The 22,198-nt window shown below is 48.8% G+C and overlaps 7 protein-coding genes across 7 annotated transcripts; 4 read left to right on the forward strand and 3 right to left on the reverse strand.

Moving 5' to 3' along the window:
- The first annotated feature begins 6 nt into the window (after positions 1 to 6).
- On the forward strand, positions 7 to 1,391 carry EV420DRAFT_740225 (uncharacterized protein). The gene is made up of 5 exons (XM_060483288.1): positions 7 to 375; positions 425 to 825; positions 897 to 1,086; positions 1,145 to 1,252; positions 1,301 to 1,391. The coding sequence occupies exons 1-5, from the start codon at positions 112 to 114 to the stop codon at positions 1,304 to 1,306; spliced, it is 969 nt and encodes a 322-aa protein (XP_060327435.1). The 5' UTR covers positions 7 to 111; the 3' UTR covers positions 1,307 to 1,391.
- A 1,848-nt stretch (positions 1,392 to 3,239) lies between these two features.
- EV420DRAFT_1562412 (uncharacterized protein) lies at positions 3,240 to 5,075 on the forward strand. Its single transcript, XM_060473898.1, has 10 exons — positions 3,240 to 3,800; positions 3,866 to 3,986; positions 4,036 to 4,057; positions 4,104 to 4,182; positions 4,236 to 4,444; positions 4,500 to 4,580; positions 4,635 to 4,734; positions 4,790 to 4,828; positions 4,883 to 4,965; positions 5,022 to 5,075. Exons 1-7 carry the CDS (start codon positions 3,487 to 3,489, stop codon positions 4,718 to 4,720), a joined length of 912 nt encoding a protein of 303 aa, XP_060327436.1. The 5' UTR covers positions 3,240 to 3,486; the 3' UTR covers positions 4,721 to 4,734; positions 4,790 to 4,828; positions 4,883 to 4,965; positions 5,022 to 5,075.
- A 3,802-nt stretch (positions 5,076 to 8,877) lies between these two features.
- Positions 8,878 to 10,857, reverse strand: EV420DRAFT_1274599 (AMP-binding protein; the record flags this gene model as incomplete). The annotated part of the gene is made up of 6 exons (XM_060467849.1): positions 8,878 to 8,956; positions 9,005 to 9,219; positions 9,271 to 9,378; positions 9,407 to 10,017; positions 10,068 to 10,121; positions 10,173 to 10,857. 6 exons carry the CDS (start codon positions 10,855 to 10,857, stop codon positions 8,878 to 8,880), a joined length of 1,752 nt encoding a protein of 583 aa, XP_060327437.1.
- A 611-nt stretch (positions 10,858 to 11,468) lies between these two features.
- On the reverse strand, positions 11,469 to 12,946 carry EV420DRAFT_740557 (uncharacterized protein). The gene is made up of 4 exons (XM_060483290.1): positions 12,455 to 12,946; positions 12,028 to 12,399; positions 11,850 to 11,977; positions 11,469 to 11,793 (listed from the first exon to the last, which is right to left on the reverse strand). Exons 1-3 carry the CDS (start codon positions 12,673 to 12,675, stop codon positions 11,908 to 11,910), a joined length of 663 nt encoding a protein of 220 aa, XP_060327438.1. The 5' UTR covers positions 12,676 to 12,946; the 3' UTR covers positions 11,469 to 11,793; positions 11,850 to 11,907.
- Positions 12,947 to 13,177: 231 nt separating this feature from the next.
- EV420DRAFT_740519 (uncharacterized protein) lies at positions 13,178 to 14,739 on the forward strand. Its single transcript, XM_060483289.1, has 2 exons — positions 13,178 to 14,011; positions 14,059 to 14,739. Exons 1-2 carry the CDS (start codon positions 13,279 to 13,281, stop codon positions 14,445 to 14,447), a joined length of 1,122 nt encoding a protein of 373 aa, XP_060327439.1. The 5' UTR covers positions 13,178 to 13,278; the 3' UTR covers positions 14,448 to 14,739.
- Positions 14,740 to 16,694: 1,955 nt separating this feature from the next.
- On the forward strand, positions 16,695 to 17,224 carry EV420DRAFT_1646488 (uncharacterized protein; the record flags this gene model as incomplete). Its single annotated transcript, XM_060477923.1, has 3 exons — positions 16,695 to 16,792; positions 16,842 to 17,043; positions 17,105 to 17,224. 3 exons carry the CDS (start codon positions 16,695 to 16,697, stop codon positions 17,222 to 17,224), a joined length of 420 nt encoding a protein of 139 aa, XP_060327440.1.
- Positions 17,225 to 17,234: 10 nt separating this feature from the next.
- EV420DRAFT_1766647 (uncharacterized protein) lies at positions 17,235 to 19,010 on the reverse strand. Its single transcript, XM_060480887.1, has 5 exons — positions 18,492 to 19,010; positions 18,197 to 18,433; positions 17,882 to 18,138; positions 17,556 to 17,823; positions 17,235 to 17,499 (listed from the first exon to the last, which is right to left on the reverse strand). The coding sequence occupies exons 1-4, from the start codon at positions 18,972 to 18,974 to the stop codon at positions 17,622 to 17,624; spliced, it is 1,179 nt and encodes a 392-aa protein (XP_060327441.1). The 5' UTR covers positions 18,975 to 19,010; the 3' UTR covers positions 17,235 to 17,499; positions 17,556 to 17,621.
- Between the last annotated feature and the right edge of the window lie 3,188 nt (positions 19,011 to 22,198).

The raw sequence follows: 22,198 nt of genomic DNA on the forward strand, positions 1-22,198 counted from the left end.
TGACCGGAACCTCGGACCGCAGGAAGGCTTCCAAAAGAATCAACCACAAACAAAGGCACGTTGTTTCCGTCTCGACCAGGAATCACTCTTCTGTCGTTCCAACGTTCAACGATGGCGGCTGTATCTCTGTCTTCGTCGCCAATAACCCAAGTATCGCAGACACCCGTTGCAGCGCATACAATCCAACCGCAGCTGCTAACACGACTCTTATTGGATCTACGAGGGCGACGGTTCGAGGTTGACCGGGAAACCATCATGAACCTACCCGAATCTGTGTTGCTATGCCTGTTTCCGAATGGTCTGGTATTGAGCCGGCAGAGCGTTGCCGTAGATGGTGGCGACGGTGAGGAAGAAGAGGAAGTGTATGCAGTAGACGTACGTCGCACGCGCCAAGAAATGGCTTAGTAACTGACGACGCCCCCAGTTCGACCCCGACTGCTTCCAGTACGTGCTGTCTTTTTTCAGGAATGCCTCGGAGACATTCTACGGGACGTCCAACTCTCCTGGGTTGTTCGCTGCCCAGCAGCACCTCCAAGACCTGCCAGCCTCGCCCGATTTTGGCCCACCGCCCTCGCAGAACCCGCTCATCTCCAAGCAGGCTATCATAGTCCTACGAGAAGAGCTCGAGTACTTTGCCATACCGCCAAAAAACGGCGCGGCAGCTACAGACGCGAATGGTATAGCAAACCAACCTATGGTGGATTTGAAGTTCCAGTGTGGGCAGTATTTGATGGACAAACGTAATATCTTCACTGCCCTGCAGCGGAATGTGAACAAGGAAAATAATGTCGCGGAGCAGCATCTTATTGATATGCTGTGTATGAGGTGCGTGTACTTTGTCTTTTCTCCTTTGATGGAGGTGAGGTGGCTGAAACCGTACTTTTTTCGGGTTACAGTGGGTTTGATAGAGAAGACGAGTGGGGGTTCCGGGCGCTTGAACCTTCACGGTGTTGTATATCCTCTATAGCCCTGGTTCTCCTCAAAACGGGAATTCAGCACCATCCGAATAGCGAGACGCCAGTCGATATAGATTACCATCAAATGGCGACAGCACAGAAGCTGTTGTTGTTTTGGAGAAAACCCGCTGTTCGTCTATTTTCTTTTCATCTTTGTTGATGCTCGTGGACTTACTAGCTCCATGTAGCGCAAGTGCTGGTGGGACGGGATTGATGTTGATTTACCGCCACTGGGTGAAGCAGGGAGTAATATAAAGCTATGGGCTCGACGCGTCTGGACGTTGGAGCTTAGTTTGGTGAGTGATTGCCGAAGTTTGTTGTTTCCTGGTGCTGATGCTGGATAGATATAACCATATACCCTTTTCTCGGAGCTCTTTGTATCTAGCATGGACAACGCTATCGTATACCGCGCATATTGTAATGACCATAACGAGTGGCGTCGTGAAATGAAAGACATATTGACGTACGGTATCGATTGGCGCTGAGATTTCGGCTCTAGGTGATGAACCTGTGAAAACCTCAAGGTATGTTTGCTGCTGCTGTTGCTGATGTCTTCGGGTTCTGATGACTACCGTTTCCTGGTAGATTTTCTGACCCGCCGCCCGGATGAATTACTCAGAAGCTGTGTTTTGCCAGGTTGCTCTCGGTCGGATATTTTGAACCTCAAGCTGTCTCTGTTCTCCTTGCTACGCGTATCAATTGATTCACGTGAATTACGAGGCCGGGGCATTTTTTCCTGTTGCAGACGGTGTACGCGTGTGGGCAAAAGGCACATTCAGGACACGGGACCTCGCGCGCAGAATCTTTTAGGTAAGGACGTCAAAGCATCACCCTGGGCAGGGCAACTTGCTTTTCAGATGTTTTTTTTTCTCGTATCTAGGTGCGAACCTATCTGTTTCCTTTGCGGTGAAGAGGGACGTATCTCTACCGAATCTTGCCGAAGTCCCGAAGCTGCGGAAGCTAAACATTGTAAGGGCGGCTTTCATGTCCGCTTCCATGCTAACTTTTTGTTTTTTCACAGCCATAACTTTCTGATATTTTCCGTCTTCTGAGATCGATGTCAAGTCAAGCAAGCTTCAAGGGGCGTAGAAGCGAAGCGAGGAAAAAAATGCAGAGCTAGCACATGCACTCGAATCACGTATGACTCGGGTTGCCGAACCATAGCCGAAAAGAGCTGACGTTATTTTTAGAGGGATCTTAGCGTACAGAATAGCTGAGATACAGTGAGAGTCGGGCCGATGTATCTCCTTATCCGGATTGTCCATGAGAAATCTACAATGACATCCTCCTCAGAGGTTTCCGCTTATCTATCAACCTCTTTAAGCAATATTATAATCTCACTTACGGTGCGTACTTGTCGCACCATGAGCCCCGACAGTCTTTTCATTTGACTCTTTTAGCTGCTATTTCGGTACTAGGCTCTGACAGTCGAGACGCGCCTCCTATCGTCACTCGTCTACGACAGGACACTCGGACCATACTTGCTTTCTCGGATCCAAGAGTATTAGTTTCCGCTCGGGACCGGCTCTTCTGTATCCCATACGGTAATAATGACCTTTAGGCAGACAAGTGCTGTATCTATCCTCAACTGCATGTCCTACACTCTAACTTTGAGGCAGTACTACTTTTAGCGGCTTGGTCCTCGGTCCTCGGTCCTCAAAACCCACCGACCGACAAGTCTCCACGCTTTCCACTATTTCTCATTCAACTATCCAGCTTTGGAGAGGCTATCTTTACACCTGATGACTTCATTCCGAGAGCGTGGACGCGTCCAGTCCGATGATTTTTATCTCTCCGTGGCCGCATTGTACCTGATTTGTGTTTTCTTGGGCCGCTGCTGTAGGCGTCTCAGTACAAACTAGTTTTTTTACAGCGGTGTGCCAACTTGTGGTTACAGACTGCGCATAGTAAACTTGCGCCCATCTATATCCATGAACCGGGCCCCACTGCGTCATTTCCGCTCCACCGAGCTTACGAGCGCGAGGTCCTGTGAAAACGGCACCGTTTTGTCAGTTTTGTTCCTGAGCGCCGGGGAGTTATATCTTTCCGCAGGCAACAACCATCTTGAGCACTCGTGGGCCTAACAACGATTGTGTTTCTGCTACATCCGATATCAATTTTGTACTCTATCGATTACACTATTTTTTCCTGTGCAGATCAGTAGACATGCTTGTACTTCGCGGAGACAACGCGACAGAACACAGAAATGGTAACGCCGGGCTGATGGTGATGACGGCATGAATGATTGAACGAAATTGTGATACATTTGCTCAAACTCCGCTCGTTCCTTTTCTTCTTCATCCAGCGATATTAGATTACGGATTTCCGTCGTTCATATTTATTGCGCTCCCACATTCTTTCACTCATACCACGACTACGACCTTCACCTTTAGCAAACTGCTCTCTGCGCTCAGACCTCCTAGCAGAAATTCAAGTACGACTTTATCGGGTGGTCTTGGAGTAATTGGCTGGCTGGGCTGGCTATGAGCAGGGTATTTAGTCGAGTCTCTGTCAACTCACTGCGCTAGTCATGTCTTCACCACCTCTTCCACGGGAAGAGCACAACACACCGCCGCCACCACCAAATCCTGAAATCATCGTCGAGGCTGGTTCTCCGAACGATGGCGACGTCGATGGGTCGCCCAGGTCGTCCTCGAGCGGACTCTCCTCGGAGGAGAGCGTCCAGTACGACAAACACCGACACAAACTCTCAAAGTACCATGACCACGATTTCCTGAGGGGCTTAGCGGAGAACGGGAGCGAAAATGGAATTGATGGGGGCAGCGGTCGCTTCAAGGTCGTTGCCGGAGACGAAGCGGCGAGTATAGTACGAAGTTATGCTGGGTAAGTCCATGCGCCCTAATGGTTCTCGTTACCTAATGTGATCATCCCCCCACTCCCCTCCGCAGGAGCACAGTTGACGTGCGAACAGCTCAGCTGCCTAATCTGAATCCAGTCGTGTTCGCGTTCTCTACGTATACAGCTGGGGGTCGTAAAGTTGTTGACTATTATAAGACGTGGAAAGGAATTGTGAGTGGTCGCGTCTTGATCTTACGTGTTGAGGCTAATTCGCTTTTAGCCCAAAGCCCACCGCAAGAAAGGTATGCACAGGTTTGTTGTTGATGGGTCGAGTTCTGATCATCTCAGGCCAACGGAAGACCGACTTTTTGGATGACGAGTTCAAGAAAGTTGTCAAGAACCTTGACAAGGAATACAAGCGTCTGTCGTGCGTAACTTTTTTCCAGATATCACGATTTCTGTCCTTAATGTGCCGTACAGGACCATCTCACCCTCTTCTTCCCCGCAAATTGGGGTCAATAAACCTCTCCCACACTCTCCTCTAACACGCCAATCATCAATATCTGCCAATGTCAAACAAGCCCCCCAATCGCCAATACCATCTGCAACGAAACCGTTACCGAAACCGCCAGCGCTCAAACTAGTAGATGGGCCCCCACCTTCTGGTGGCCCTCTGACTGCGAGACCGAGTAAGTCCATGCGCATTGTCGATCGCTTCCTTCGGGCCCTGACGGTTCTTATTAGATATTCCTATTGCAGTGTCTGACAGTGTCGTATCCTTACCTCTCCTTGGACCAATTACTGGCTTAACCGTCCACGACCCTTGTAAGTTCAAACCCCTTATCAGCTTCGCTTCTCCCGTTGAAGGATTGAATACAGTGCCACTAAGACTCGTGAACCCGGATCTGTACGTATTCAGCTATTTGGAGTCGGCGTTGATTGTAACCCGTGTGTATATAACATAGGAAATCACCGTCTGGTATGCCAATGTCCCCTTCGGTGGCTTTCTGTTTTGGAAATAAACCTTTCACCAGATTCATCATTCTTACTCCCGGATCAAGCACATCATGCTGGTGAGTTTGAAGAAGTTTGGTTCTTGTTGCTGTACTGACACAGGTTTTTTTCAGGTAACTTACAGCTCACTTTCTTATCCTCCTCCTCCTCATTGATTCCTCATGGTTGCAGGCAAGCACCGCAGGAGCAAGCACAGGCAAGTCAAACACTTCTACGAACATTTCATCCATCTGAACTGTCGGCGTTTGTCAGGACCGCTTCGGCCGATTCTAGGCACTCCAGAGGCTCCAGAACGGCTTCTGACAGTGGCTCAAGCACTCACGCGTCGGACGAAGGTCAAGGATACGATTCCGATTCTCCAGAGATCCTAATAGTTGTCGTGGACGAAAACAACAAAGATCTTCCGACTTGGCATGGGTGCGCGCCTATCAGTTTCTATATTTAACAAAAAAACTTATATATTTGCCAGTCTCGAAACCAAAGCAGAACCAACGCCACAGCCTGCTCGAGCGCCGAGTATTCGAAGGTCACCTTGGGACGGACCGTTAGCAAGCACCAATGGCGAGGTCAAGCACTACGGTTCGACACGGCGTCGTTCGGGCCGATTTGATAATTCGGATGAGTCTTCTGAGGAGGAGGAGGAAGGGGAAGAGCCGCCTCTTGCACCTCTTCGATATGTCCTCGGTCCAGCCCGTACACCTCCACGTACTATCCCGCAGACGGGGTACGTCTATGGTCCCAGTACCTACCCCCCATCGTCGTACAATAGCCCTTACGCGACATCCACGGCGAATCTCGTCTTCTCTCCGCCACCCCCTCCCTACGTGACGACCCTTCCCACCGCAACGCTGTACAACAGCCCATATCTCTCGCCAATGCAGAACCCTGCACCCTCATTGTCTTCCCCATCTTTCCCAACCGCCACCTTCCAGAGTCCGGCATCTTTCCAGAGCCCAGACTCTTTCCAGAGTTATGGGGCTGCTCCTTGGGTCTCGGCGGAAGAGTTTCATCGGTATAACTCGAATGCAACGACCTTTCAGTAATGAACGAATCAATAGGACTTTTGGGTATTTATCAGTATAAATAACAAACAAACGGACGGGTAGACAAACGGGTGTCCATTGTATCATCATCAACAGCACCACATCACCATCATTTGCTTTCGATAACCATGCATGCATTCGTTTTTTCTTTTCTTTTTTTTTTCACGGTTAGCCTTTGCCGACGAACATTTTAGTGTATATATTCCTAGTGTCTAGTGTACTCTTCTTGATGTAATAGTAGTGTGAGCTCTGCGGCTACCAGCTTAATGCATAATTCGCTGAAAGACCTGTTTTATCCCGAGAAATGATCAGTCAACGCTTGTCTTTCCGTCCGCTGCCCATTTGAACTTGGCGATTTCGGGTAATGCATCACGATCTGATCTCATAAATCATGATCTTTAACCCGATGAAAGAGAAGCGGTTACACCCGGGATCATCATTCAAATTGAGCATGCTGGCATCTCGGGAAGAATCAAGAGCATCATGTTATGTATGCGCATGACTTGTATCTAACTAGCAGATATGCTGTCAGCCATCGCAATTGCCTAAGATACGTGGCTTCTGCATTACAGTTCTGAAGGAATACATATAATGTCTATGTCCGAGTCGCAACAGACATCGGGACCCTGTGATGATAGCATTATATTAATAAGTGCTGCTTGGCATAATAGAAAGGACAAACACTGTCAATGGGGAATGGAGGACGGTCCCCCGCTGGCCGTCGGTGTAGAAGACAATTCCTCCTAGACAGAAGAGCTCACAATGATGGTGCGACTTGGGGGCACATTTAATTAATCTTGCAGTCCCGATGTGCGCTCGTTCACATTCAGAAGTATTGAAGCCGGCATCGAAAGATACGCGAAAGGAGCCAAGACTATACTTGGGGGGGAGGCAATGTCACCACCGTCTGAATGGTGTTTTCATGAAGGCAATCGTACCACGGCCCGGGGCGCGAACCTGATAACCGAGGAAAGTCTACTCCATAGGACTGACATCTTTACCGTCTAAGGGCGAGTAAATCCATGGTCCGGAAGCAGAGTCTTCGGTCAGCCTTTCAAGAGTTTGATGGGTTGTATATAGAGCTTTCGAGAAATGCTACGATGATACTTGGAGATGATGTAGACGCTGGCAGGTCGGCCAATTGAAAGATAGCGGGATCTATGGCATGTAATTCAATTCTTGAGGACATTGAAGCCAAGAAGCCTCCAGATGCAACTGAATAAAGGCAACAAATCCAGCTACATAGAGAGTGAGCCTGGTAAGTATATGCGCATATATGCAGGGTTATGATACCTCATCTGTGACTGAGTAGAAGGTCTCAATCCCGCTTATATCCTATTTTATATGCCTATCGAACCGAGCTGTTGCTTTGGCGCGCCCGATGCTGTTCAAGGCTGACTTCGAAAGGTGCCTCTGCTACCTGCGAATCGAGATTCCGGGAAAGAAATGCACTCCTGTTGCTCTACGAATGCCAATAGATGGGTCGGGTCGGACAGCTGTGCGTTCAAGATACGTACAGAATGACCGAACATTGCAGCGAAGAGCGCCGACTTACCGATGACGAGAGATGAAGCTGAAATTCTACTGGTCTACAATGTTCAATGAAGAGAGAGGAAAATGGGACAGGAGGGTAGACGGGGAGATATTGGATGTAGGAAGGAAAGGAAGAAAGGGGAAAAGGGGGTATTTATATACCGTATTACACGCGTCGTGGCGCGTGGCTGCACGTGAGGACGCTTCTTTGTCGCGTGATGTCACCGTTCCTCGTCATTTCTACGCCTGGCCCAGCAGTAGCCGGACTCGGAATACGGCACAGCGTATCTAACAGCTCCGTTTCATATTTATTGTTATATCGCCAATATTCCCGAGTTGAGAGCATGATCAGTTTTCGACTTTGGGATTCGGGGGGGACGATTCAACGGGCAGCCAGATTCAGGGAAAGAAAGTTACGGTGCATAGATGCGTGCCGTTCTTCATGTGCACTGTGCAGAACTGGTGAATAATCGCGACGGTCTTCTCTGTCGGGTAGCTTGGGTTCATATTTATATTCAACTATGTCAGTTTTGTGAGCATTCATTCTCGAACAACTTCGCTGACTTTCGGCTTTTTTAGAGGGGTTTGCGATGGTGTTCGTTTAGAAATTAAACTATAGCAGTCTTCGCCGGCATCATCGGAAGGTTCCTGAGCCTAGAAAAATTGGTTTGGATCACCGTTGTATGTAAGAAGTCCCGACTTGAACGTACCATACCGCAGCTAGAGCTCTCTTTGCAAATCTCGCGTCTATCCCAGAAATGGTGGATGCCTCAAGTTCTTTAAAAACGGGTCTATGGATGACAGCTGGCCCGAATCAGTCTCCTGGACGCCAAGCAAGAGATGGAGTTATATGCGTTCGGAAGCAGGACCCGTCCGGTATTCCCGTTCTACATGGGAGTCCAATTCTCTCCCGAGGCAGCTATGGCCAGCGTACGTTGCATTTCTTCCAATCGTCCATTTTTTGGAGCATTTAACAGTCGATTACCACCCCACAAATGCGAAGATTTTGCACTAGGGATCCGTGTCATTAGCGCCCGTCAAGTAAATAATTGAAGCCATTCCCTGTAATCCTCGTGGATTCTAACGACGTGCAGCCTGTAAGATGATACAACCATCGGACTGTTGTTCCCCAAGCCAACCCAAACGATTATGGTCTGAATGAATGCACATCAAGACAATGATGTCCTCGGCGTCCTCTACGATACCGGAATACATATATATGTGTGAAGTACAAATAGATATCTACAAGAGTATGTATGTGTAACAGGCAAAATACAAGATCGTAAAGTAATATCCTAAATCCTCCAAAGACAAGAGTGGTATATATGATGCTATACAAGTAATAGATACTAGTTGATGTCCGTGTCTATACACTGAGGTCTATATGCTGGTCAAAAATATGATACATGGAGTGGGGGCGTAGGGCATGGTGGAAGGCAGCAGGAACATATCATGATCGCAGTAAGTTTCGAAGGTAACCGGGTCCTAGCCGGCTAGAAATGACCGATTCTATCGTAAATTTGTAGCATGTGCTATCGTGTTTGGGATGTTTGTGTTGAGGTTCCTTGCGCAGCAATTGCTCTAAGTTCGGCCTTGTTTATTTTCCCGTTCCTTGGAACCAGTCAGCAATGATTCAAGTAGGAATAGAAAAAGACGTACTTTGTCAGGGGAAGGGAGGATAGTGATATGAATTTAGACGGTACAGAGTATCGCGGCAGCATCCGGCATACAACATCTCGAACAGGAGCAATCTCGACCGAGGGAGGGGCGTAGAAACCGAAGAGCTCGTCGCCGACGAGAACAGCGCAAGCACTAGTCACATCGGGACAAGTAAGCATGGCAGCACCAACACCATCCAGCTCAACTCGAAATCCCTAGACATAATTAGTATGCCAAGAATTGACCATAATGCATGTCGGACTCACTTTAATCTTAACTTGATCATCGACGCGCCCTAGATGGTCGATGGAGCCATCGTCCCTCCATCTGCCGATGTCGCCGGTGTTATACATTGCCCTGTTAAAATTAGAACACTTAGCGTTGATTGGGAAGGGCCATCACATACCCGCCTCTGAAGGGATCTGCCAAGAACCTCTTAGATGTTAGATCATCCAATCCAAGGTACCCTTTCGAAACACCATCCCCGCCAGCCCACATGATTCCAACCACTCCAACAGGTACAGGCCGGAGGTAGTCGTCCAGGATGTAGACGTTGTTGTTAGGTGTCGGCTTCCCTATAGAGAGGATGGTATTGGGAATGTGACGGTGCATGGTATTGACAATAGTGATCTGGAAAGAAGTATGAGGCATTGACATCATCGTTGTACTTGCACATACCTCTGTAGGTCCACAGCAGTTATAGAATATTGTCTGCATAGCCCATTTATCCGCCAAAGACTGAGGACATGGCTCCCCTGCAGTAGCAACGACGCGTATATTCGGGAAATCCTTCGGATCATGGGGGACCAGTATAGAAGGTGTAGCAATAAGGACATCAACCGTCTTCATAACCTTGATCCAGTCGCACCGATGCGGTCCTCGCAGGTACAGAGTTCCCCCGTTCATCAAACAGCCAAGGGTCTCCCATGCGCACATGTCAAAGGCAACGTTCATGAGCTGCGCAACCTTGACTCCCGGCTTGATACCCAGGTTTCCTGGAGCCAGGGACAGCACTAGAATTCCGATCAGGGAGACGTGTTTGACGATAGAAACCATGACGCACGATTTACAACATTAGAATGACTCACCATGACTCCCTTAGGCTTTCCTGTGGTACCTTGGGTCATGAAAATGAGCATAGGATAGAAGAATTTAACAAGGCGCATACCCGAAGTGAATATAATATAGGCTGTGTCAGATCTTCGGGACCTAAGGTTGCTAACGTCGGCGTATACGTCTTGGGACTGATCGATCATATCAAGGACGTCTTCTAAGCAGCCATATGGATGACTCAAAATACCCGCGCGAGAGATACACCCTTTAGATATCAATATGTAGGAGGGATCAGCATTGTCCATGATACCCATCAGGGTATCGTCGGTTATGGCGTCGCCGTCCAAGGGTATATACGCGGCGCCAGAGCGAAGAACGCCAAGGATAGCAACCACTTGAGGAATTGACCGCTGAACGACGAGGCCAACAAGAGATCCATGACCGACGCCCTGTGACCTCAGATATGAGGCGAGGCGTAAGGACAGCCTATCCAGCTCTCCGTACGAAAGGGAATTTCCAAGGTGGTCCACAACAGCTGCCTGAGCGGGATTGATGCGCGCGGAGAATTCAAAGGCACTGTGGATACTCTCGAATCGTACCTCAACACGTGGACCGAAACTATGGCCGGAGATTAAAAGCTGTGAGGATGGAGAAGGCAACTTTTCAGATATTTCGCTGTGGTCTGTCACGGGGCGTATTGACCACTGTCGTGATGCCGCAAGGAAGTATCGGCCCAACAAAGCAAGTAGAAAACGGTGAATGGATCGAAGGCCAGAACCGAAGAGGTTCGCCGAATCCATATTGAAGGCGACAGTCGTAGTCGGATACTGAATCCACGCTTTAGGTTTTAAAGGCATTCGGATATATATAAATATATATAACCCAATTGTAAATCGCGCGCGCATCATGCATCATCATCATGATATTACCCTGTTCAGCCGCGGTCCATATCAATGAAATACACACAAAACAATGATCGAGATCTTACATGTACGAGGACCCTCAAGAACTTCATTGCTTTCAAAGGTCGAGGCGGCAGAAGATCTTACGCTGTGCAGCAGGAAGCAGTACACAATCATTCCTCTATCAGTGTTCGTGACACTTGATGCTGAACCTAGGGCCCGGTGAATTTACTATAAACAAATGGGCGCCGTTGTAAAATCTTGCCTATCCTAAGCGTGTATTAATAGCTTACCACTTTGCGGATCATCGTCGCTTTCGTGTTTTGTCGCCTGTGGCTTGCTTAGTACGCCACCAGCGAAATCAGGGTACACCTCGTCTTGATTATGCAGCATGAACAGCTCAGCAACCTTCTACAGTTGAGAATCACGACGCAGTGCAGTGCTCGAACTTCCGTCTCCGACCGTCATGGAGTCCTCGAGACCTGACAAAGTTTCTGACTGTATCAGTGCTGGCCGAGTACCAGCGGTTTCAACAGATAAGTATCAATGTGCTGCGCCCGGACTTGCGACGCCGCTAAATGACTCCAAGAGACCTAGACCTCCGAGTCACTCAGAGAGCCAAAACTAAGGTAAGCGCTGACCCGGTGGCGCCTACACAGGTACATATACACACAATAGATAGAGCGAGCCAACAGGGTGTAGTACCCATGCCTCTTCAAATAAATAACCGGCATTTGAAAAGGTAGCGCGTCTGCTTCCGGTGTCTATAAGTATGGAGAGGAAGAAAGCTGTGCTGATGATACAGCAATTACTCCGTTTGCCGCGAGTCGTAAGCTATGATAAAACACAGTTTCATAAGCCATATTTTCGGGAACGTAATAGGCACATACGCGACACGTCCGCGGTTTCCTAACCACATATCCTGATAAGGAAAGCAAGCTAGTACTACTACGCCGCTTGATAATCGCAGCGTTCAAGGATCCAGAAATGCCTGAGCCTGCCTGGACACAGCAATTTGCTAATAATTGAATGTAAGCTAAGAGGGGTAACAAGGATAACGCTACTCACAGTGTAGACCCCGTCACACGGCCACCTAATTCCATTTCGTAGCGTCGTATCGCTGTCGGGATAGTAGTACCGTGCAAGGACACTATCCGCTGCCCCGAGAATAATACATACTCGACTGCCGTGCAGACAGAGGATACAGATACCGGAGCTATGGAACGTGCGATTGATTCAAGATACCAGTTCCTGGTCCACGAGGTAATGGGCACTGCAGCGCAAGATGACGCTGGCACAGCAACAAGAAGCTGTGTAATTGAAAGGCTACAGATGTATTCTTCTCTTCTTCGAGAATGAGTTCGAGTCGAAAATCGTGGTATCGTGCATACAGCTACCGATGATTTTTTGACACCCAACGCCGACGAGAAAGGATGATAGCTTTCAAACACAATATTAAGATGTGCGTAAATATTGAAAGAGGGTTATAACCTACTGTTGGGTCCGTCCTTGACGAGTCTTGGCCATATTATGGTCAAGCTCTACCGATTGCACAGAGTGAAAGCCAATGTGCTGAGCCGTACAGGAAAGACTCCTCGAATAGGGAGGCCTTTGGATGATAATGCGATGGCAGTTCTGTTGCAAGTAGAAGGCAGGAGTCTGATACAAGGATGGACAAAAACGCTCGGCGCGCACTGCGCAAGGGCAGGTGCTCATCGTGACTTTGTGAAATCCCAGGCCCTAGAAACTTGTTGGAGTACTTATTCATTGAACACTGACGACGTTCCATCTGCTCCCAACGAGAAGGCACCCTTGACAGCGTGATTCGTGGGTGCTCTAGTTCCCTAAGCCTCCCCTATACAGTCTCCTGCTTTCCTCCCCTACTCATGAGGGTATTCTTCCATAGCAACATCACGAGCAAGCGCACGAGAGTCATACTCAGATCTCCCGAAAGTCCGACTCAGCGAAGCACATCTTTGTATGCGTCAGCAGATATCAGGTGGTTCAACATCATGCACGTCTGCTTTCATCATCGAGAGCGGAGAGGGGAGAATCCGTACTACGGGTAAGCCTGCTCCATAAGCGGGTGGCAGCTTGAAGGTGGTCATTTGCGCATTCCTTCGAGTTGAAGACGTCTTCCTGGGCCTGACGTCTTGTATGGAATATGTCCATGACCATCATCGTAATAGAACATGGCACAAAAATGAGTGAATCTGTGGGAACATAAGCGTCAGGTTCAAAGCCGTACAATCTCCAACTATAGCGTTCACCCACTAGATTCTTCAAGGCATTCCCTTCCTTTCTGACCAAGTATTCCCCATGCTGCCAAACGAGCTGTTAGACGCGATTATCGAGGAATGCCGCAACGACAGGCAAACCCTCATGGCATGTAGCCTCGCTAACCGGGCGCTGCGATGGTCATCCCAGAAGCGTCTTTTCGCCGAAATCACACTCTCCGGTTCACACTGCTATGCAACCCACGCAGCACCGTATCCATCCTTGCTTCGTCTCGTCTCCAGCTCATCCCAGATAGCGTCCTACGTGAAGAGTCTCCGCATCCACGACTCGGACAAAGAAATCATCCCCCAGATTCTCGAGCAGCTGCCCAACATCGAATCTCTCTCGATCGCGTGGACATCCCCGGACTTCATAGGCAATGCCTTGACGAGGGCACTTTCACGGTCTCAGTTCCAAAACATTTCGTTTGACGGGATGATGTTCAAGACATCAGAAGAATTCTTCGAACTGTTTGCCCGCAGTACGGAGATCCGAAGCGTGCAATTTTCAGACAGTTGTATTGAAACGATCCTGCCGTCCAGCATGGCCCCATTTCAACGATGCACCATTCTAGATCTGTCCCTGCGGACAGGAGAAGGTGAAACCAACCAGTTCGTCGATGGGGTGCTAGGTATTTCGTCCACCATCAACGTCGGCCATCTCAGGCGACTTCAATTCTGGATGACGACCACAGCGTATCTCCCAGCTCTTTTGAAGTTGCTGGCGACAACGAAGGGCATATTGGAGGAACTGGAACTGCATCTGCTAGCACTCGGTATGACGTTTCGCTTGCATTCTTCGCAGATTGATGACAGTGATAAGCAGCCACGCCACGACAAGGCGAACTCGATGTCAGCGGTATCCCGCGTGTCAAATGCGTCCTCCGCTGCTCGGTGTACTCACGGCCAATTTTGGCCTGCGTAGCCTGCATTTTTGGTGGAACATCGTCTGCCACGTTGGAAGAAGTGGAGCTCGTCTTGCGGGTATCTGATTCCAAACCGTTTGATGCGTCAGACGATATTCTGTGGAATGATGCCGACAGCGTGATGGTACGGGCCAAGAAACGCGTAAGCATTTGTATCGAATTTTTGCGGCCAGAGCAGAGGGATCGGTATGGGGACGCTTGTGTAGGTCTGTTCCTGCGGAAAATGGATGGATGCCGTGGCAAGGGTACTTTGCACGTGGACAGCAAAGTTGTCGCGCCGTATTAATCGTTCAATTCACGCGTACCGGATGAAGGTCGACGAGGATTCTAGGGTGATTTATGCAGAGTTCTCTCTGAGTATATAGGTGAATGATTCGGGGATGTTGGGATTGGTCACGGCCATAGCACCGGGCTACGTGAGAGATCTTTCGAATTGCAATTAATGAAGGGCAAACCTTGAAATGACGTATGAACTCACCGAGCTGATATAATAGCATCTAGTCAGGTCCATCCACCTCCAACATGGATTCTAAGCACCAGCAGAAAAAGAGCAGCGACAGCGGCAAGGCATCTTCATGTCCTGTTTCCTCGATGGAGCGATAGATCTCCGTCGTCCGTGTACGACTCTCGGTAACGAGTAGCAAGGCTACTGTACACGATGACCTGTAGATCCGCTGCTCTAGATTAGACAGACTGGACCTTCCAAAAAGTGATAAAGTGCATACCTCTAGACTAGCTTGACTGGGATTATTCTGGTATCCCTAGCACTTCAACGAGACTCTTTGCTGCATATAATAACTCCATATTCCACTGTCGCGATGCCACGTCCTTGCTTCTTGCTTGTAATATCGTGTACTGTCTTGTTGACGTATGTCGGCAGGTTGTCTATACAATTTCAGGTTGCTGTCTGCCGTCACCGACGAATTAGGCAGATGCGAAAACCGGAGACATACCGGAAGTGATATAGGCACATGTTGGCAGCCTCCTTGTCTTGCTGCACCAGAGTTCAGTCTACTCACATTCAGGTAAAGTGGAGAGAAGTAAGCCAGCAATAACGGGTTCAACGCTGAGGCCAGTAAAGGGAAAGGGCTCCCACGGTTTGACTCGGCTTCGGAATTTTGCCTCCCGAACAACACCCGAGGGGCATTGCAAAGCCATCGGACAAGCCTGACCATCAGAGGGCATTAAAGTAGCATTACAAAGTTTTTTTTAGCTCAGCTAACCATACCAATAGGCGGATCTGATGTCACTGGTCAAAGAAAGAAATATTTGATAGAAAAGGAAGTCGCACGGACACATGATTACGGCTGAGCGTATTTTCTAATCGATTCAGTTCTCTTAGTAAGAGAGCTCATTCTATATCTCTTTCAGTAATTACGTTCCTTCAACAGAATCGCATTACCGAGCAGTGAAAGTTTTATACTTCTAGCCCCCAGTGAACTGGCCGAATTGCTCCTGGACTCTCCTTTGTGCTTCACTCGGCAATGCGGATTCCATCTCTATCTTCCACTCTCAACTTATGTCAGAAGCCGGAAGAGTAAGATTGAGTGGTACATGCACATCTTCTCTTCCATGCTTTTGTATTCAAGTTGACTCAAAGTTGATTTCAGCATAACATGAAAATTGGATGGCAAATGTACCGCACTGAGCATTATCAACTTCAGCTTGTTCTCTTCATCAGCAACCTTTGTTCTGAAAACTATTCACGCGGTCCGCTGTGTTAGTCAATGATCACGGCCTTGTCTATAAACTTCGGCATCTAAGAATACTTTGGGAAGGGATGACAAGTCCTTCGAGAAGATGAATAACCTCATGCTCATGTCCTTCTGCAGCTACAAGGACCTCGAGGTGATTATCAAAGTCCATGCATTGCGACGAATCTGACGCCGATTGTTTTTCCACGTACCCATACAGTGCGTAGGGCGGAACTTGTGTCATTCCTTATGCACCCATCGTTGACAATATGGATACAGTGCACACCGCGAACCGCGCCAAACCCAGCATCAAAGGCAGTTCCAGTTGGTTTAAGATTACTGTACTACTTTTGAAGAGGACTGTCGTCTTCAGAAGCGAGGTTGAAAGTCTTAAGTACGTCTCGAATTCTCCGCATCGGCACATGAGCAGATCCCCAACCTGGGCCCCCGATTACCCTGTACCGTTCTGTCGGCTTGGTCAGGCTCCTCCTGCAGTCACGGCCTTACCTGAATGACATTCATTGTATTCTTGCTCGCTTTCGAGAACAAAGGACGACATCGCCGACGTAACGCGACTTCCTATTTCCCAGGCTAGGTTCTTGCATTTCCAGTATTTAAGCATGACATGACACGGTCGCTCCAGAGCAGCCTCTATCTTCTCTCCAAACGATGCCCCGAAAGCACGATCCCACTGAATACCGAAAGCACGAGCTTGCCCTTGAAAGGGACGCAGAAAGGTTCATCAGGGCCGCCAATGAAGATCCTAGAGACAGCTGTGGAGACCAAAGTGCGGCGCTGGACGTTGTAGTCGATGCCATGACAGATTGGTTCACAGACCTATGGTACCTCATGAGAAGGATGGAACCAACTTGAAGCGCATCTCCGAGTGCTTGGTTTTGTGTGCTCGGACAGTGGAAGAAGTGGAGGAGTATGCCCAGTACGTTCACGTCGATACTGCAATGCTTTAAGTGTCTGACAACCGCCAGTGAGGATATGTTCACAGATGCCTGCTTCCCCTTCAACATCATCGACGAAGAGGATGACGATGATATCTACGATGAAAGCACCGGCATTGAGGACCACATCGCGTGGATGTATCGGGAGCTGAGCATTGTTGCAGAAGTTCGGAGCAGAAGCGAATGGATCGCAATTGACGCGGACATTCAGTCACTTGGGCTGAGGGGGAAAGTGAAGGCGAACTATTCGTCCGCAAGATGAATCGGCGGGGTTGCATTCAGGTGCTCACGAGTATTGGGATGCCCATTGGGACAAAGCCATGGCTAAAGCGGCGATTCGCATACTCGGTTTGTACGCGGGGGAAGTTAGCACGGACGACGAAGACGAGGATGGATTCGACAGCGATGAATAATCGAGGGATTTGCATTCGAAGCTTGCGCTTTACATGAACTTTCGGGTTTCAGAAATGAATAAGTAGCCAATACTTGTACCTGTAAGAAAAACGTTACATCTTCTTTTACGTCTTAGTACTACTACGTGACGACTACCTGCCATTATCGTCCTCTTCACGTCGCCTCGTTGACGTATATGCTTTCCAGCTTGGATGCAGTTATCAAGTGTCTGCTGTTTCGAGACGAGACCACTTCAAACCGAACCCAGACACAGAAGGGCATCGTTTTGCATAAGCTAAACCATCCAAGAAGTCAGATCTAACGAAGGCATAAAAGTGCATAGCCACTTACGAATGCTGCAGCAATAAGTGCTTCGATAACGTGCATATTTCCCCAAAGGAGAGAATATCTCCAGCATTATTGCCATAAACTAGGGGATACGGCAGTCGCGTTCAGAGGGGCTCCCAAAAAATTGATACTAGCTCCCTCAAAGTCAGGCAGCTTGGGACACTTGCTTCCTACGACTTCGAGACCGGCCAGGACAAGAATGCATCGCATAGCGGAAGAGACCTTTTCGTACGAAACACGTAATTCACGAACAGGAGAAGCAAATTGATCTCTACGCGTCATTTATTATCAATCCAGAGGAATCAAGGCAGAAGGGGACAAGAAAATACCTAGACTCCGGAATAATGGTGCCAATTCGTTTGAAAAAGTGGAGATAATCGATTGAGTGGCTCAGATCCCTTTCGGCCGGTAGATTTATCGTAACTGTTCGTTGCGCGCCCAATGCTATAGCCGTGACAAGACATCGATGTATCACTGACGGGAGAGGTTCCACCGACATCTTAACGCCCAACTCGAGTGCCCTGGACGCCCACATGTTGGAGAATCTTTGCGCAAATACCGAAGATACAAACTGCAGGAGCGCGGTCTAGATCACCCAGAATATTAGGGACTTTCGTAGACGCAACGCGAGAGAAAGGGCATACTCCTTGTTCCTTCGACATTGACATAGAAAGTACTGGACTTTGATCATTCTCAAATTCCACTATCCATGAGCGCAGGGACAAGATGATTCTGGGATCCTTGATGCCGGAAATTTTGACGCGACATTTGACCCTCCCTCGGTCGGCCTCATCCGCTGGGAAACACTGAGGGAAGATGTATCCGTCTGGATTCGTTAGGAAGGATACGTTGATGCCGTTGTCTCTTAGGTCTACCCAGGCCTGTAACAGAAAAGAAAAGTTTAGCGGGAAAAGGCATGAATAAGACGGCGAAATGCACCTTGAATGCTTGGTGCATATCGAAGTAACGCGCTGTAGCCGTCCTGTTCGGCGAGTCAAAGATCCAAGACTGTAGCACGCCATGCCGAGCAAGGATTTCTAGGACGTTCTCTTCTTGAACTTCCTCTGGTATGTCTGTCATCGCCAACGACCGAGACATTCCCAGTTTCCCAAGTTTCGCTACATCGACGGCAGACAACGGGGGTGATAGAGCATCATCCATTCTGGTCACTGTTCCCGATATTCTGCTCCCAGACGCGACACAATGCTTGGCCATGTCCTCGTTGAAGAACCGGACAAGTAGGTGATCCTTGGCGACAGTTACCGATTCTGCCGGGTTCGCTTTGATGGCGGCGATGGTTCTGCTGACATTGTAACCTTCTGCAAGTGATTCGACGCGTACGGTGCGAGAAATGAGGCCGGTGGAAAGTGAACGATAGGTGATACGGTTGGTCGGCAAATGGTGGAGAGCAAGACGCAACATGGAGAAAAAGGAAAACGTTCCCACGATACCCAAAACGATCACCGACATCATTTGCTTTCAGTTTCACCGAAGTTTTCCCAACTGCGATGCCCTACATCAAGTTATATCAATACTGGCGCTGGCCGACTACGTGTACGCTTCACTTCGGTTTTATACAAATATTTGGCTACCCAAATCATTTTCTCTCGTGTTTGTAGCAGAATTTCACTGTCTCGCTCACCCTGGCCGAGGCGAGACGATTCTGTCTGTGAAATCGAGTACGTACCGTCGCCATCATCTTTTTTTACAAGCAAAATTTTCTGAAGTAACCCTAGGGAAAAAAATGGTCAACAGTTGCCTGATCACCACTGCGGACACGTAACAGTCTTCCCCCATGATGGCCCGCGTCCCCGAAAGTTGGAATCTCTTCTTTTTAGATATTGCTATTTCTGTGCATTATACGATGAAACGTGAGGACTGCATCTGAAGCTGGGTGAGATTAGCAATTTTGAGCTGTACTGATTCTGTGCATTGTATACCCGGTGATAATTCCTGAAATTAATGTGTACATCAACGAGCTGTTACATTACGGATCGTCCGTAGTTGTTCTTCTGGCGGACACGGTGAGCGAGGGATGTCCAAGTCACGATCGTATCTAGGGCGACCGAAAACCTTTTATATTTTCGTGCTCCTTGATGATTGATCCTTCGAAGTCCTCGCGTTTATCTCGTCTTTCTCGTCGGTGGACTCTGCTCTTCTCCGTCTTTGGTCGTTGCCATGTTTCCAGACCTGGATTTAGTCAAAAAAACAGCGGGCCATTCCTCCGGACCCGAACGACGCTTTCGTAAAATACCAGGAGCGCACTGACAGGATCATCCATGCCTTCTGGAATATTACTTGACGCGGTGGAATCAACTTGATGCCGCCGCCCTCTCGCCATTATGTTCGTCTCCGCGACACCAGGACGATGACCACTGCTGATTTTACATATAATCTGACTGTCATATAAAGGCCAGGCTGGAACTCGGACCCGGATCGGCGCCTTTTCTTTGGCTACATCTTTCTAAAGCAATTTTTTTTTTCAATCTTCGGAGCGCTAGCTGTGATGGCTGTGCCAAGTCAGCCCCTATGTGCAAAGATTTTCAATCATCGTGTTGATATAATCAGGGCGGCCTCATCATCTTCGCCATCATTGATTTCAGCGGCAACGCCATCTTCCCTTTAAACTTGTTCCAACACGGTCCTCTTCATAAAATTTTAGCAGAAGAGCGACTACCAGCCTTTACCAGCCATCCATTCGACTTCGGAGCTTTGACTCGACATTTACCGCACCTCTCACCCAGTACAGTAAGCCTGATATCCATCAAACGATCCAAATGCTTAACAGTGTCTGCCCTAGACTCCCGACCCAGCCGTGCGCGGTGCCTTGTGCCCCTAGCCATGCCCGTCCTTCCTCAAGAACTAATAGATCAAATAATCGACTACCTCCAAGACGATACTCAGTCGCTTCGCGCGTGTTCCACAGTATGCCACAGTTGGACACAGTCAAGCCAGCGTCATATTTTCCGTCACATCAGTATCGACCTCCAGCCCTCTAGCGTCATTGTCCCGATGTTTTGCCAATCCCTCATCTCAACGCCGCACGTCGCCGAGTGTTTGCAGCACTTGTCGATCAGCGAAGAGACTTCCTTGGGACGGGCTGACTACCCCGGCACGCTGCATTCTATACACAGCCTCACAGCCCTCTTCCCGACACTGTTGAACCTGAACACCCTCTTCATCGACTTCAATTTCTCACCATGGGAACCCAGTCACGACATGGAGAATATGCTTCGCACCGCAGTTCGTGCTCCAAACCTTGTAGAGGTCAGGTTTTCCCGTATCAGTGACCTTCTCCATCCTCGGACGGTATTGTCCCTCTTTGAGGGGTCGCCTGTCAAGAAGCTGCACATCCGTGACTGGGAAGAATATAATGGCATAGTTGGGAGACCTGTTCCACCGAGCGTCCTCTTGCCGTCGATTTCATTCCTTTCAGCTCTCTCTCAACTATGCCACAGGTTAATGCGTGGGATCCTAAAACCTATATCGTCGACCTTACCTCACCTAGCGACTTTCCGGGTCGCCGTTGAACACTGGGATGAGCTAGCAGCATATTGCCGCGCCATCGACCGCAGGTTTCCTAGTATTGACACATTTCAATGTCATTGGGAAGGCGCCCATTTTTCTCGTGAGTTAATCCCGCGCATTCAATCGTATCCTTGCCACGTCGTCCTTACAGTCTACTTCTAGTTAGTGCTGACTCCGGCACTGTCTCTGTCCCGGAAATTGGACGATTTCGTCATGTCCATCTTACAATCAATGCTCGGCATGACCACTGGGTCCATGTGCATCAAATCGTGTTGTGGTGGGGATACACCTTTCGTAACGTTCAGGCTGGCAATTCCATCGGGACCGTAACCTTGTCGTTTCCAATGAGGTTTCCTTTGGCGTCTGGTTCGGAAGAGGCGTCATGGTGGAATACTCTCGATTCGATTCTAGCGGATCAGAGGTTTACTCACCTACATACCGTGCATCTCGAGGCCATAAACTACGGGAACAATGTCATCATCGATCACCTGGCGGTGAAGTCGAAGGTCGAGGTCGCTTTCCCGACCCTATGTAGGAGGGGTGTTATACGATTTTAGAGCGACCTAATCAGTAGAAGGAGCATACGATAGCTTGATACAGGTACAGATGATTTGATAATTCTTATACTAAAACAATAGACCTATTAATGCAATGTTCTAGCTATGCTGTTCGTGCGTCTGATGCTACACAGGTTCTGGGCTGGCTGTCCTCCAATGAAACCGTTAACGAGCGACAGCGGTACAAATGAGCGCGGCTTTCCGTTTCGGAGCCCGCTTTAATGGGTTGCACCTACTTGTACAGGAAATTCGTAGATCCGGACGAAGGATGAAAATGAGGAACGTTAAGCGTGTTCATCAGATTAATCAAGCAGAGTGCAAGGACGTACCATCACCCCGAGTCTCTTGATGGCAGCCGTCATAGTGCAACACGGTTGAGTCCTTGATTTAATCATTCAGAAGCATTCGTCTGAATTCCGATACATGTGAGATAGTGATGAGTGAGTAGTTGAGCAACGGGCGTCTTCATAAAAAGTTGGCCGCGAAACCCGCCATGCCGGTAACTTGAAAGGGAAAGCGCCAGCAATAATGAGATAAGTACATTCAAGTGGGTGTCGTGCC

Source organism: Desarmillaria tabescens, assembly GCF_030435595.1.
Source record: "Desarmillaria tabescens strain CCBAS 213 chromosome Unknown EV420scaffold_35, whole genome shotgun sequence".
Taxonomy (NCBI): Eukaryota; Fungi; Basidiomycota; class Agaricomycetes; order Agaricales; family Physalacriaceae; genus Desarmillaria; species Desarmillaria tabescens.